Source organism: Mastomys coucha, unplaced genomic scaffold (genome assembly GCF_008632895.1).
Source record: "Mastomys coucha isolate ucsf_1 unplaced genomic scaffold, UCSF_Mcou_1 pScaffold21, whole genome shotgun sequence".
NCBI classification, from domain to species: domain Eukaryota; kingdom Metazoa; phylum Chordata; class Mammalia; order Rodentia; family Muridae; genus Mastomys; species Mastomys coucha.
This window is the reverse complement of record NW_022196904.1, coordinates 135,248,828-135,261,761: the sequence shown is the minus strand read 5'-3', so window position 1 is coordinate 135,261,761 and position 12,934 is coordinate 135,248,828. Positions and strand designations below refer to the sequence as shown.

The 12,934-nt window shown below is 41.1% G+C and overlaps 1 protein-coding gene across 3 annotated transcripts in view; it reads right to left on the bottom strand.

Annotated features, from left to right (window-relative positions):
* Chka (choline kinase alpha) overlaps positions 1–12,934 on the bottom strand; it is a 48,725-nt gene that overhangs the window by 18,797 nt on the left and 16,994 nt on the right. The window contains exons 3-4 of one of the 3 annotated variants that reach the window (XM_031389113.1): positions 4,663–4,692; positions 3,653–3,706 (exon numbers count right to left, since the gene is read on the bottom strand). The exons of 1 other annotated variant lie outside the window; for it this stretch is intronic. In XM_031389113.1, the coding sequence (XP_031244973.1) occupies positions 3,653–3,706; positions 4,663–4,692 (84 nt within the window). The remainder of the gene's footprint in view (positions 1–3,652; positions 3,707–4,662; positions 4,693–12,934) is intronic. One more of the 3 variants, XM_031389114.1, reaches the window with a different exon arrangement.

The following is a 12,934-nucleotide window of genomic DNA, read 5'->3' as shown; positions in this document are numbered from 1 at the left end:
AAAAAAAAAAAAAAAAAAAAGAAAGAAAGAAACAAGTAGCTTCTGCAAGGTGGGTTGATATCCATGGGAGGCCTCCCTTTTTCCTAAGAAAAAGGGAGGGGACATGGAGGAGGTGATGTGAGAAGGAGAGACTGAGAGGAGAGGAAGGAAGAGAAACTGCTATCCACAAGTTAGTTAGCTAGCTAGCTAGTTAGTTAGCTAGTTAGTTAGTTAATGATAAGAGAAGAAACAGGTAGAGATGCTGCAAGGGTCTTGGGTGATGATCCCAGATTGCCAGTGTCAGTAAGAGGCTGCATATATGAATTTTCAGCAGATATTAGAAAGCGAGAAAGACTTGGATGGCAGAAGGCAAGGAGCATAAAGAAGCATATGTAATACTGCATTAAGTGAAGTTAGAAGCCGGCAATTTTGCTGTACAAGGTAGCCAGAAAAATGTGTCATAGTGTCAGATCCTCTGGAACTGGAGTTACAGCTGTGAGCTGCCATGTGGGTGCTGGGAATCAAACTTAGGTTCTCTGTAGAGAAGCCGGTACTCTTTAGAATCTCTGAGCCACTTTACCAGCCTCCTGTTTTTCACTTTTTATTTTGAGGTATGATCGGACTAAACTGCCCAGACTGGCCTTGAACTCTCTCTGTAATCCAACTAGTGAGTTTCTTGCTTCAGCCTTCCAAATAGCTGAGACTATGGGTCTATGCTACCTATCATCTTTTGTTTGATTGAAATGGGGGGGTCTTGGCCTTGAACTCATGGTCTTCCTGCCTCTGAAGTGCTGGTGGTTCAGAGGTCCTGAATTTAATCCCCTATACAACCAAACTAAGGTGAAAGAAGTGTTAGGATTTTTTAGTTAAGGTTTTACTACATAGCCCAGGTTGACCTTAAACTCAGCACAATCTTTCCTTTTTTTTTTTTTTAAAAAAAAAAGATTTATTTATTTATTTTATATATATGAGTGCTCTATCTTTATGCACACCTGCAAGCCAAAGAGGGCATCAGATCCTATTACAGATGGTTGTGAGCCACCATGTAGTTGGTGGGAATTGAACTCAGGACCTTTGGAAGAGCAGTCAGTGCTCTTAATCCTCTGAGCCATCTCTCTAGCCCCAACTCAATCTTTTTCCATCAGCCTCCAAGTACAGAGATCCAAGAATGAATCATGGCTTTAAAACAAACAAAACCCCTAAAACTTAAGAAAGACTTAGGAAAGACTATAATAAAGAAATTCATTTTAAAAATAAAAATAGAAATTTTATCAAGGAAAAGTAGCAGAGATTACACTGAGGTGGAAAATACATCAGCAAGAACATCTGGCTCCTTGAAGAAGGAGTAGGGAATTACGACAATAAGCTGAGAAGCTAAACCCAAAGAAGAAAGAGTAGACATGCTGAATGCAAGACAGAGATTCCCTCCCTAGGGTTTGCCAGTGGAAGGTGGCACAAAAGAACAGGGGCTGGAGTAGAAGATGTCAGAAGACGGGATTGAGCAGCCAAAGAACGAGTTCCATACTGCATGCCTAGGGTGGGGACAGGAAAGCTGGAAGAGAAAAGAGATACCTGAGACAGACCTCAGAACCCAAGGCAAACCTGAGGGTGAGGCTTAGCAGGCTGCCAGGCAGCAAGCACTGCTGAGGTGGAACACCAGCTCTCTCTCCCAAATGTGAGATTCTCTAGAGTTCATCAGCTTGGGCTGTGGGGTGCAGTGCAATAAAGGCAAGCATGGAGGTGGCTAGGTTCAGCATGGTAGGGGTTCCAGGCAAGCACAGAAGAGACATTCGGAAGAAAGCACTGAGAATGAATGGAGGGAAAGCCTCAGAGGCATAGTCAGTCCATTTGAAGGACGGCCAATGGAGAATATGGAGGGAACAACGTCTGCACTACAGACCTCCAAAAAGTCAAAAGTAACTGCTTGAGCCCCACATGACAAAGAGGGTGCCTACCACCTTTTGGAGACAGTCAGGACATACTTATGGGAGAGGACATCAGAAGGAATAATTGGAAAAGCTAAGGAGGGGTTCTGTTAAGAACAGAGTATCTTGACCACAGAATGATGACAGAGGTCAGAAGGGATATGTTGTTTTGGATGGTTGTGAGCCACCATGTGGTTGCTGGGATTTGAACTCAGGACCCTTGGAAGGGCAGTCGGTGATCTTAACCACTGAGCCATCTCTCCAGCCCAGAAAGGACATGTTGTTACAGAATCTTGGCATAATGAGGGCAAGAAGCAGACAGCCCACAGACCAGGATGAAGGCAAGAGGACCTTCATGTGGGCTGGGGTTTCTATTGTCAAATGTTTGGATCCAAGATAGAAGAAGCAGGAGACAGCAGCACTTGTGAATGGCTGGATAGAAAATGTCCTCTACAGAGGGCATGAAGGAATGACCTGTGGGCTCTGGAGCAATAGTGAGAAGAGGAAGACAATTATTATTTTTGCATTTATGTATACACATGTTTATAAGTGTATGCATGCACATGTAGAGGTCAGAGGATAAATTTTGAGCTCTTTCCTTCCACTATGTGGGTCTGGAGATAAAACAGGTGGCGACAAGCACCTTTATTTGCTCAACCATCTCCCTAAGGACTCAGTGAGGAATGGAAACCAGCTTTCCCACCCTCTATAACTAACTGTGTACATGCCTACCCCAAACCACAGGGAAAGTCCCATCCTGTGAAGCCGGTCCTAAGAAGGAAGGGGAGGGGCAGCTGTGACTGTCTATCTTTGAGGATGGCAGCTAAAACCCAAGGGAGGAATGAACAAGAATGTGGGTGCCATGCCGGGCGGTGGTGGCGCACGCCTTTAATCCCGGCACTTGGGAGGCAGAGGCAGGTGGATTTCTGAGTTCGAGGCCAGCCTGGTCTACAGAGTGAGTTCCAGGACAGCCAGGGCTATACAGAGAAACCCTGTCTCAAAAAACCAAAAAAAAAAAAAAAAAGAATGTGGGTGCCAGCAGGCAAAGCAGAGATCTTCTGGGACAGGGGGCTCTGCTACTGGGATGCGACTGCAGCTGCAATCCGACAGGGAAAGCAGGAAGCACCAGCCCACCGACCAGAACCTTCCAGGGGTGGCCAGTTGGCCATGTCACGTTGACCATCTTTTGTACACAAGTGTCCCTTCCCTGTAAGTCTGAACACACAAGAGAATGCCCACAAGGTACCCACATTCAACTGCACATTTTACATCTGGAGTCTCAAGTTCCCTCGAATGCATGTGTTTCCGTGTTATTAGTTCCATTTCAGAATCTGGGAAGAAGCCTTTCCAACCTGGCTACCAAACCCAGGACAAGCACTGCCACTTTCCAGGGGGAAGAATGCCAGTGAGACAACCAGGCAATGATCTGCTTCCTAATGATGGCGAAACACTGTCAGGGGAGACAGGTGCCTCTACAGCAGAGTATTGGAGATTATTACCTAAGCCTGCATCTCTCAGCATCTCAAATACTGCTTAGAAATTGTCACTACAGACAATTCAACTAGGAATTCAATTAGGAAGCCTCTTGCAGCTCAGCCTTAGTGAGCTGGCTCCAACTGGTCCAGGGACCTTCTTTTGAAAAAGATAAAGATCAAGTACAGAAACCAGGCCTGCCAAATCACAATTCCGTAATGCTGAACACCACCAGTTTACAGCTCATGCAGATGAGAAGGGACTCGATTACTTACTTGAAATTCATTTTCATTCTGAGCTTGTTCGGATCCCTCTTTATTACAGGACCTCTATGAATGAGAAAAAGCAAACACTTCCGGTGAGATGGAGCACTCTGAGCAGACACTAACTTTGCAACCACAGAATGGGTGTTCACAAAACACCTCAGATATTTAACAAGGGCTTTTGGCCCCCCAGGTGACCAGCGTAGTCTACAGGCACCAGCAGTCTCCAGCACTTGTGCCAAAACCTTCAAATGCTTCATCTTTTAACAAGGAAAGGGATGTACTGCTGAGACCAAATAGCTGTGCCTCTCATGGCTGTCCCCAAGTACCTTTCACAATTCATTGTTAGAGGAAAGTCACTAGAGAGTGCTCTCTTCCAATCGGGCCTTCTAAATCTCTGCCTGAATTAGCTATGTGGTTCTCTCAAGCGAACCTGCAAAACAGGAATGTCAACATGCCTGTGGAGGGCTGCAGGCAGTAGAGAACATGGACAGAAAGGACAGTGCTAAGCAGGTGATAAAGCTAGGGTGAGCTCTATGCACCTGCCACTTGCCCAGATTAGCCCTTTGCTCCAACCAGTCGAAGTTCAATCTCAATTGTTCCCCATGTAAACAGAGGACTGTGCATTTAACAAAGTCCTAGGATTGGCTGATAACTGCCATTAGGAGCTACTTTTACATCAGTTTCCTTAATGAAATTGCAAATTACTGGCAACCAGGCTTCTAACAATAAGAACAGACTGGATCATCGACTGGGGTTAAGAGCTTGGGCTATTTCTTAAAGCTCCCCCCACCCCAAGTGCTTTAAAACCAAAACACTGTCTTAGTAATAATGGGAAGAGAAAAAAACAAAATCAGAATATAAGAGTTTTGTCAAAATTGTACAGTCAGCTGCTTTCAAAACTGTTATCTTACAATTACATCAGGTTTACTTGAGCCAAACCCAAAAGGTATCCTGTAAAGGAAACCTCCATAAAAGAATTTTAAGCTAACAGATTCTTGAACATCCCATAAAAAACATACCTTGCCATTCCACAGCTTTATCAAAAACACCTGTACCAAGGGTGGAAAGTGTGGACAGGAAAAAAAAATGCCACGTTAAGCAACACCAGCTACTCTAGCAGCATTCAAAACCCCCTGTGATAAAGCAACCGCTCTCACCACCATATGCCAATAACATTCCAACAGGTATCTTAATGTGTTTGGTATAAAAAGTACATTTATCTTACTTCTTTATAAAAGCAGACAATATAAACATCCATGTTCATAAAGCTATCTGCAAAAGACTCCTTACACTGGCGCTAACACATATGCAATAGTAAACATAACATGCGGGTGAGTACATCTGAAACAGAGCAGTCAGTACAAACATGGTGTGCTATTTTCATCTGTGTAATCTGCATTTCTCTGATGAAAATCTAGATGTTTCAGGTTAAATCCCGTTACAATGAAAGGTACAAAAACCAAAATATACCAATAGCCCTTGCCCTTTGCTGACAGTGTGTCAACCTGAGGAGAGAGTGACTCGGGATTAGAAAGTTTTATTGCTTCTTATATCCAGAGCACTCTGGAACCAGCCCCACTGTTTGGACTCACACAGCAGTCTATCTCAAGAGATCTATGGGTTCCTAATGAGGACAGGCTCTAGGTTTTTTACTGTTAGTGCTCCCTCAAAGCACACACACACAAAATCCTGATGCTTCTTTGCTGTGGCTGATGTAGGCCAGCAAGCACTGCCCTGTGCTGCACATGGCAAACATGCTCAAGGAGTCACTGAGTACCTCAGAGCTGACTAGTTGCCCATGCTCAAGATGGCTGCATGTGAATCAAGAGACTGAATGGGGCTAAATGTCTCTATGTGCTTTTTTTTTTTCTTCAAGGAAAGTTATGAACAAAATAAGTTCTATGTTCTGATAATTACATACTAATACACTGTAGAAGGTCAGGACAAATGAAGAATTTTCACATCCTATGAACTTTGTTTAACGGGATTTGACCTGTTCAAAACCCTAAATTACTATGGTTATTCCTATGCGGTTACTGCTCTAACTGTATCTTAGAGAAACAGTTAACAGGTTGTTAGCTAACAGAAGTCCTTTCCCTGTCTAATGGTGCTCTCCAAACAAGTCACTTTACCTAAAAATATAAACTAGCTTAGTCCCAAAACTGCTCCTTTTAAACATATTGTTACAATACGTGGACATAAATTCCATTGCTCCTTTCCCACACCCACTCACCCCATCCTGTTCCAAGTGGAACTTATGGTTTATACCATAAGAGCACCATCACAAAGACAAGACGGACTTCTGTAGTCCCATGTTCTATTTCCTCAGTACAGAATGAGCTGGAACTCAGAAGAAAGGACAGGAAATCTCAAAGCAGGAAGATAGAAGGCCATGAGCTCATGTAAAGGCAGACACCTCCTAAGGTGTACCAAGCAGACACCTAATCTGTGTGAGAGTCCCAAAGACTGTCCAGACAGAAAGCAAATTAGGATTTTAGAATGTGTACTAACTTATTTTAGTGACACAATTTTATTTAAGGCAGGTATTAAAACACAGTTTAAACACAGAGTACAACTTTACATTTTCCTCCAACTAACTTGGATTCCCTGAAATGGAGTTATACTCGACTGTGAGCCATCATGTGGGTGCTCTGGGTCCTCTGTATGTACTTAACCACTAAGCTGTCGTCCCTGTCCCTGTAAAGATTTTCTTTTTATTGACCTAGTCCTAAATTTAAAATAAGAATTTATTAAAATATAAATTCTGCCAGCTAAGATAAGAGAATAGAAGACTTCCATTTTTACTTGTCTGTCTAATTAAAGCTACTTGAAAGCAAACACTACACTTGGTACCAAGCTTCAAATGTTGTTTTTTTTGGACACAAATCATACTTAGGGCTTTATGGATTTGGTTGCTTTTTTTTTTTTTTGTTGGTTGGTTGGTTTTTGTTTTGTTTTGTTTTGAAGAACAAACAAATTAAGAGAAGGTGATGAAGAAGTCTGGAGAGTAGGAATGTTCCCAGGGAGCAATGTCTTTGGTTTTGTAACTTAAGTAAGTTTTTGTTTGTTTGTTTTTTCCCCTCCCAGGGCTGAGCATGCTTCACAAATTCTCTTCCAATGTCCTTAGCTTGGTTTTATAATTTGAATCAGACTATGAAAGTAGCAAATGTTTCTGCTACAGTTTTGATCTTCAGGAGATTCTATCCCAGGGCCTTGATAAGAAAATGGAAATGTGTTTTCAGCAGTTCATGCTAGCACGCAGGCTGATCTGACTCAGTGCCAGACTGGTCTACATAGTGAGTTTCAGGTCAGTCAGGGCTCCACAGTGAGCTGACTCCAAATGCACAACAGGGGACAGGAACAAGAAAGACAATGTTGGAGCATAGGGTGACAGAGAACACTAGATTAAATTTGCTACTGTGTAACTTTAGGTTGAAAAGCCTTCTTTAAAGCTGGATAGAGTTCAATGGCAGCATCCCATGCAGCACAGGTGCTCAATCCCTAGCACTCACATGCATACACGGGTATCTACTTTGAATTGCCTATTATTCCAGCATACACGGGTATCTACTTTGAATTACCTATTATTCCAAACTAGTACAAGTTTCTGTCTCTAAGCTCACCAAAACCATCACACAGAACAAATTGACTTAACAGATTTTATTTTGGCAAGTTCTTAATAAAAGATTCCTCAAATAATTAATGAGAAAAATGGATTTGACTAAACTCCATTGACTAAGCTCTTCTGTGAGTTCAAACAGAATAGCATGTTGTTTTGCTCTAAGTCTGGGGCCAGGAGAGTTTGTAGATAAAACTAAATTAGTGACTTAGTAAAATTCATAGAGAAGGTACTGTGAAATGACAAATATCTTCTTTTTAAAATTGTGTATGTGTGTGTGTGTATGCATGTGTAAGTGTTCACAGGGGTCAGGTGCTAGTAGATCCCTTACAACTGGAGTTATAGGCAGTTGTGAGCAGCCAAGTGAGCTTAGACCATGAACCATGTCTCTAGCTCCTATCGCCTCTTTTAAACAAATCTCTATAAAATATAAACTATAGCCTTTTAAAATAGCCTGGGACTTATGGAGGATTAAGAAAGAATAACCAACATGCCTTTAATTTAATCCTAGCACTTGAAAGGCTGAAGCAGGCAGATCTCTGAGGTTGAGGCCAGCCTGGTCTACAGAATGAGTTCCAGGATAGCTGCATAGAGAAACCCTGTCTTGAAAAACACTAAAAGAAGAAAAAGAAAGAAAGAGAGAGAAAACAAAGAAAAGTAGGGAAGGAAGGAAGGAAGGAAAGAAGGAAGGAAGGGGAAAAGAAGAGAAGAGAAGAGAGGAAAGAGGAGAGGAGAAGAGAAGAGAATAGAGGAGGAGAGGAGGAGGGGAGGGGAGGGGAGTGGCGGGGAAAGGAGGAGAGGAGAGGAGGGAAGGAAAGACTACCCTAACTAAACAGTTTGTTTAGTCTGGAATAATAGCCAACACTCCAAGCAGGACTAAGCAGAACCTGAGCATCTTCCGGTCTCTAGTCTACTAGAATCCCAGGAGAGAAGGAATTACCTCTCTCTCACTGAGTGCCAGAAGCCCCGACTGTGCAGCCCAGCACCCTAGCTCACCAGCCACACCTAATTCTAGGTGGCACATTTTCTGTTGTTGTTGCTTAGTTTTTAATGTTTTTGATCAAAGATCTCAGTATGTTCCTCGGTGGTCTGAAACTTAGGGATCTTCCTGCCTCCTGCCTTCTGAATGCTGAGATTAAAGGCCTGAACTATCATGTCTGCCAAGAGACATACTAACATGGAACCATAATCCTGCACAGTCCCTGCTACTAATTAATGTTATTGTTCCATCTCAGGCGAGGCTAGGAAAAACAAAAGCAAAAAAACCCTAAACAAACCAGAGTTGGGGCTGTCACAAAGCCATGAGACTCAGCTAACATGTTTTTACTTTTTATTTGTTATTGCTATGCATGTGCACATATATGTGTATGGATGTAGATGTTCACAATCTGTGATGTCCCTGTGGCAGTCAGAAGACAATTTCAGGAGTCAGTTCTCTTCTTCCCTCACAGGTTCGGAGATCAAGCTTGTCAGGGACTGCCTTTACTCACTGCCTCACTGCTGGCTCTCAATACTTGGTAGCACGTGTGCTTCTCAGTATTATCATAGCTCATAGCCTTCCTCCTCCTTGGTTTCAATGGTAAAATAAAAGACAAAAATTTTGTTTTTGTTATTTTCCAGCCCTGTAAAAATATATTACAGAACAGGTTACAAGATCTCAATGAAATGGCTTAAAATGCAGCTTATATAACTACCTCTTGGAATCTAAACAAGTCATTTCTATGACTATATCTTACTATTATTATTATCTAGTCCACCTTCTTGGACATGAGTTATCTTTAACATGGGTGACTTAATGAGTATGGGTGGCAGATCAGAGCCTCTAAGAGGCCTTGGGGACATATGCCAATGTTGGTAAGTGGAAGCCAGAGACTGGAGGTTCCTTTCATCACATTCTCAGGGTTCGGGTCTTTTCCAGTCAATATGGTGACTGATCTAAGTCTTCTTGCATTTGCAAGAGTTGTAAGTGACTTTTCCCAAGAGTGTCTCACCTCTCTGGTCTGGCATTACATCCAGGTTGGGTCAGCACTGCTAAACTTCACACAGGAAATGGCACCCAGTGCTGAGGGTGAAGAAGAGTGTCTATGTCCAGCTTTAACCCCACTCCCAATAGATATATGTGCATGGTGTGCTGGAGTTGAAGGAAGAACCTGAGTACTTCAACTGCATTCTCAAATTGAAGCCATGAAGTTTGAAGAATTATTAACTGTTTGTCATTTTCTACTGAGGAAACAGAAGATAGGGTTTCTGGTTTGCCTTGGACAAAAAAAAGCAAAAGGAAAAGATGGTATTTCAATATATAACATTCTGAAATCTTAATCACTGCATCTCTTTAAGCACAGAACAAACTGTAGCTGCTGCTACTTAATAAGCATTACAATTTTCTTTTTAAAAAGCATTTCTTGAATCCAAAAACTAAATAAAGAAATGAAAGCTGTAGAGAATGCTCCAACTTCAGAGATCTCATACTATACCGTGAATCGTGTCTGTCACCTGGAAACCAGAGTGCTCCAGGCACGATCGCATGGACAAGCCTGCAGCAGAGAACACATGCACACAGCTAAAGTGGTACATTACCCCCCACACCCTTCATTCCCCCAATACATTCCTTCCCAGAGAGGGGTGGGCTGTGGTCAAGTCATCATTCCAGAGACAAGATCTGCATTGGCTTTGTGCTAAAATCCCAAACATTTACGACCAGCAAGACAAAAACACTTTGAATACGCCAAAATTAGACAGTCAGTCTGTGGTTTATTTAGTTACCAAAAGGCACCAAAGCAGGTATTGAAGGACAATAGGTAGTGATTTGGCAACTACATCTGGAAAGCATTAGCTGAGAAATGCTAGTGGGTACCCACTTCTGAGAATGAGGTTCCAGCTGCCTCAGAAACAGATGTAATTACACTGTTCTTGAAGCACAGGGGATCTTTGTTGACCAAACAACTTGAACTCATAATGACATTAATGTAACAAGGAAAAGATGGCAGTTCCCAGACCTCAATGCCAGGGCCTGGCTCTCCACCAATCACTGCACAAAGTATGACCTGAATTCTTCACAGAAATATTCATGGGCAACTGATTTCTTAGTACCCAGTAGTTCTGTACTAATTATGTATAAGCTACTTTTACTGTGGTTTAATGTTTAAACTGTAGTTAGGAGAAAATACAAAGATATTGTGTTTTCTACTGAACTCAGAAGGGACAATGTTCTAAGTTATAATCTTTGGATCGGTGATACATATCTGCTTTGTGCCTTGATACCTTTAATTATATTATAGTTAGTTTTCAAACAAGCAGTAATATTAGCCTTCTGTTATTTTTTGCAGACAGTACTGGAAGGAGCTCTTTGATGTGTTATAGACACTCATGCTCAGACTGTCCACAGTGGTGAGGCCAGTCCCTGTTCACGCAGTCATGGCTCTGACACAGGGAAGACGAGGCACCTCTGAGCCTTCTGCCAACTGACATAGCTGACACCACACGGACAATAAACACTGACATTTGTGTCTTCCACAATTCATGATAAATAAACTAGTTATCTATCTATAGTCAGCTAAACTTCCTTCTTTGCTAAAGGATGTTGTAGAGCTCATGTCGCTTCCCAGTATCAGAAAGAAAATATTCAAGCTACATTGATATCTGGCTCTAGATGTCTAAGCTCTCTTCTAATAATTATACATCGCCATCCAAAGTGGAAAGGCTCAACTATTTACTTTTCAAATTTTCTATTAAACTATTTCAATTCACAGTAATTTTATACATGAGCTTTGTTTTCATTATCTATCCAACTAATAAAAATAGCCTCTTCATTAAAATAGAAGCTAGGCTATGTAGAGCCACTAAACTATGCTGCCATGTTAAAAACCCAGTATGTTCATGTTTCAAAATTGCCTACAAATATTGCACAGCATGGACCTTGTCTCATCTTGTGCTCATATTTTCAAAAGAAACTATTCTTACCCTTTTTTAAACACAGGACTTTTACATATGCCCATAAAACTCACAGAATCCTAAAAAGAACCTAAAGACACAATTAGGAAGTTTGCTTATACCTCATCTAATAGAGAATAAGGGGATTTGGAAGAAACAGATGTTTGGGGGACACAAACTGTGGGCCTTAACCCAGTCAGAGGTTAACCTAGGTAACCCAGTGTTACCTCTTGGTTTTCTCATACCCTTAGAACTGCACCAAAGAGCAGTCATTTCACTGTGACTATAGGAATAAAGACATTAGAATCTCAAACTGCCAGGATGAGAAATGGAAAGGCTAAGAAGCAGTTAGTTATTCTAGACCAAAGTTATGGATCAAAGAATGAGCTTAAGAAATATTTCCACTTAGTATCTGATTCTTAGAAGAAGTTCAAAACGCTTAAAGCAAAAAAAAAAAAAAAAAAAAAAAAAAAAAAAAAAAAGGAATAGAAGGACATACTAAATTAAATCAGTCTTACAATTATGCAAAACAACAAAAAAATCCTGAAAAATAACTAAGTCTGCCATTATGTGTAGTAGTCTTCAACTAATATTCTTCAAGGAGCGAGGAAGGTGTGGCCCTCGAAGGCTACTTATGGCACTTACACAGCTGGCTGGGAGACACTTCATTTGTGTCTGGATAAATACATGAAAGATGGGGACTTCCACATATGTAGTAGAGATAAAAAAGGAGAAAAACAGAATTTGAATCCTCCTATGATTTAAGCATTCCTTTGGTGCAGAGGTTTACTAAAGCAATGGGATTTATTGTTTACTAAGGTAACGACACTCCTGTTTTTCTCAGCCTCATGTGAAAATGACAGTTTACTATGAATGTTGGCAAGGTTGTTATTGTGACAATAACAAACCCTTCACCATAGACCTTAAATATTTTCTTCCATGATAGCTCAATTCATTCATTTTGAAAGTTCTAAAAGAGAAAAAAATAAAATAAAATTTAAAACCGTGTGGAAAAAGTGTCTGCAAAGAATTAAAATCCGTGGTGTAGTCCTGGCATGGTACTGTGTAAGCTCAATCGACACTCCTAGCTTGGCTCTTATCTGTGTTCCTCCTTTCTACTCTCTCCTACTACAGCCATTTTTCAGCAACCCTGAATTTGATTCCTCTCACTGTGTTCTCATAGTATCCTCAATGGCTATTAATATCCAAAACTCCAGGCTGGCAGTAAATATCCCTGCTAAACCCTGCAGAGTTTGAGAACTCTCCACCCCCCCTCTAAAAAAGTGCAATTTGGGTGGCTGAAAAGATGGCTCAGCCAGAGGTCCTGAGTTCAATTCCCAGCACCCACATGGTGGCTCACAACCATCTGTAATGGGATCCAAAGCCCTCTTCTAGTGTGTCTAAAGACAGCTACAGTGTACCCATACATTCAATAAATAAATTAAGCCTCTTAAAAAATGCAACTTGAAGCTGTAAGTTCATGACTTAACTATTTAAACTTCAATAAGAAAACTGCACTTAAGCTAACTATATATATATTAACTAGATGAAAATAAGAACTTTCATCTATGAAACAAATGAAAAACCTTTTTCCGTCAAAAAATGTTTTACTTTCTATTACATCAAATGTGAGACTGCTTGGTATATGCTTCACCACCACCACCATCTCCTTCATTCGTTCATTCTTTCTTTCTTTCTTTCTTTCTTTCTTTCTTTCTTTTTTTTTTTTTTTTTTTTTTTTT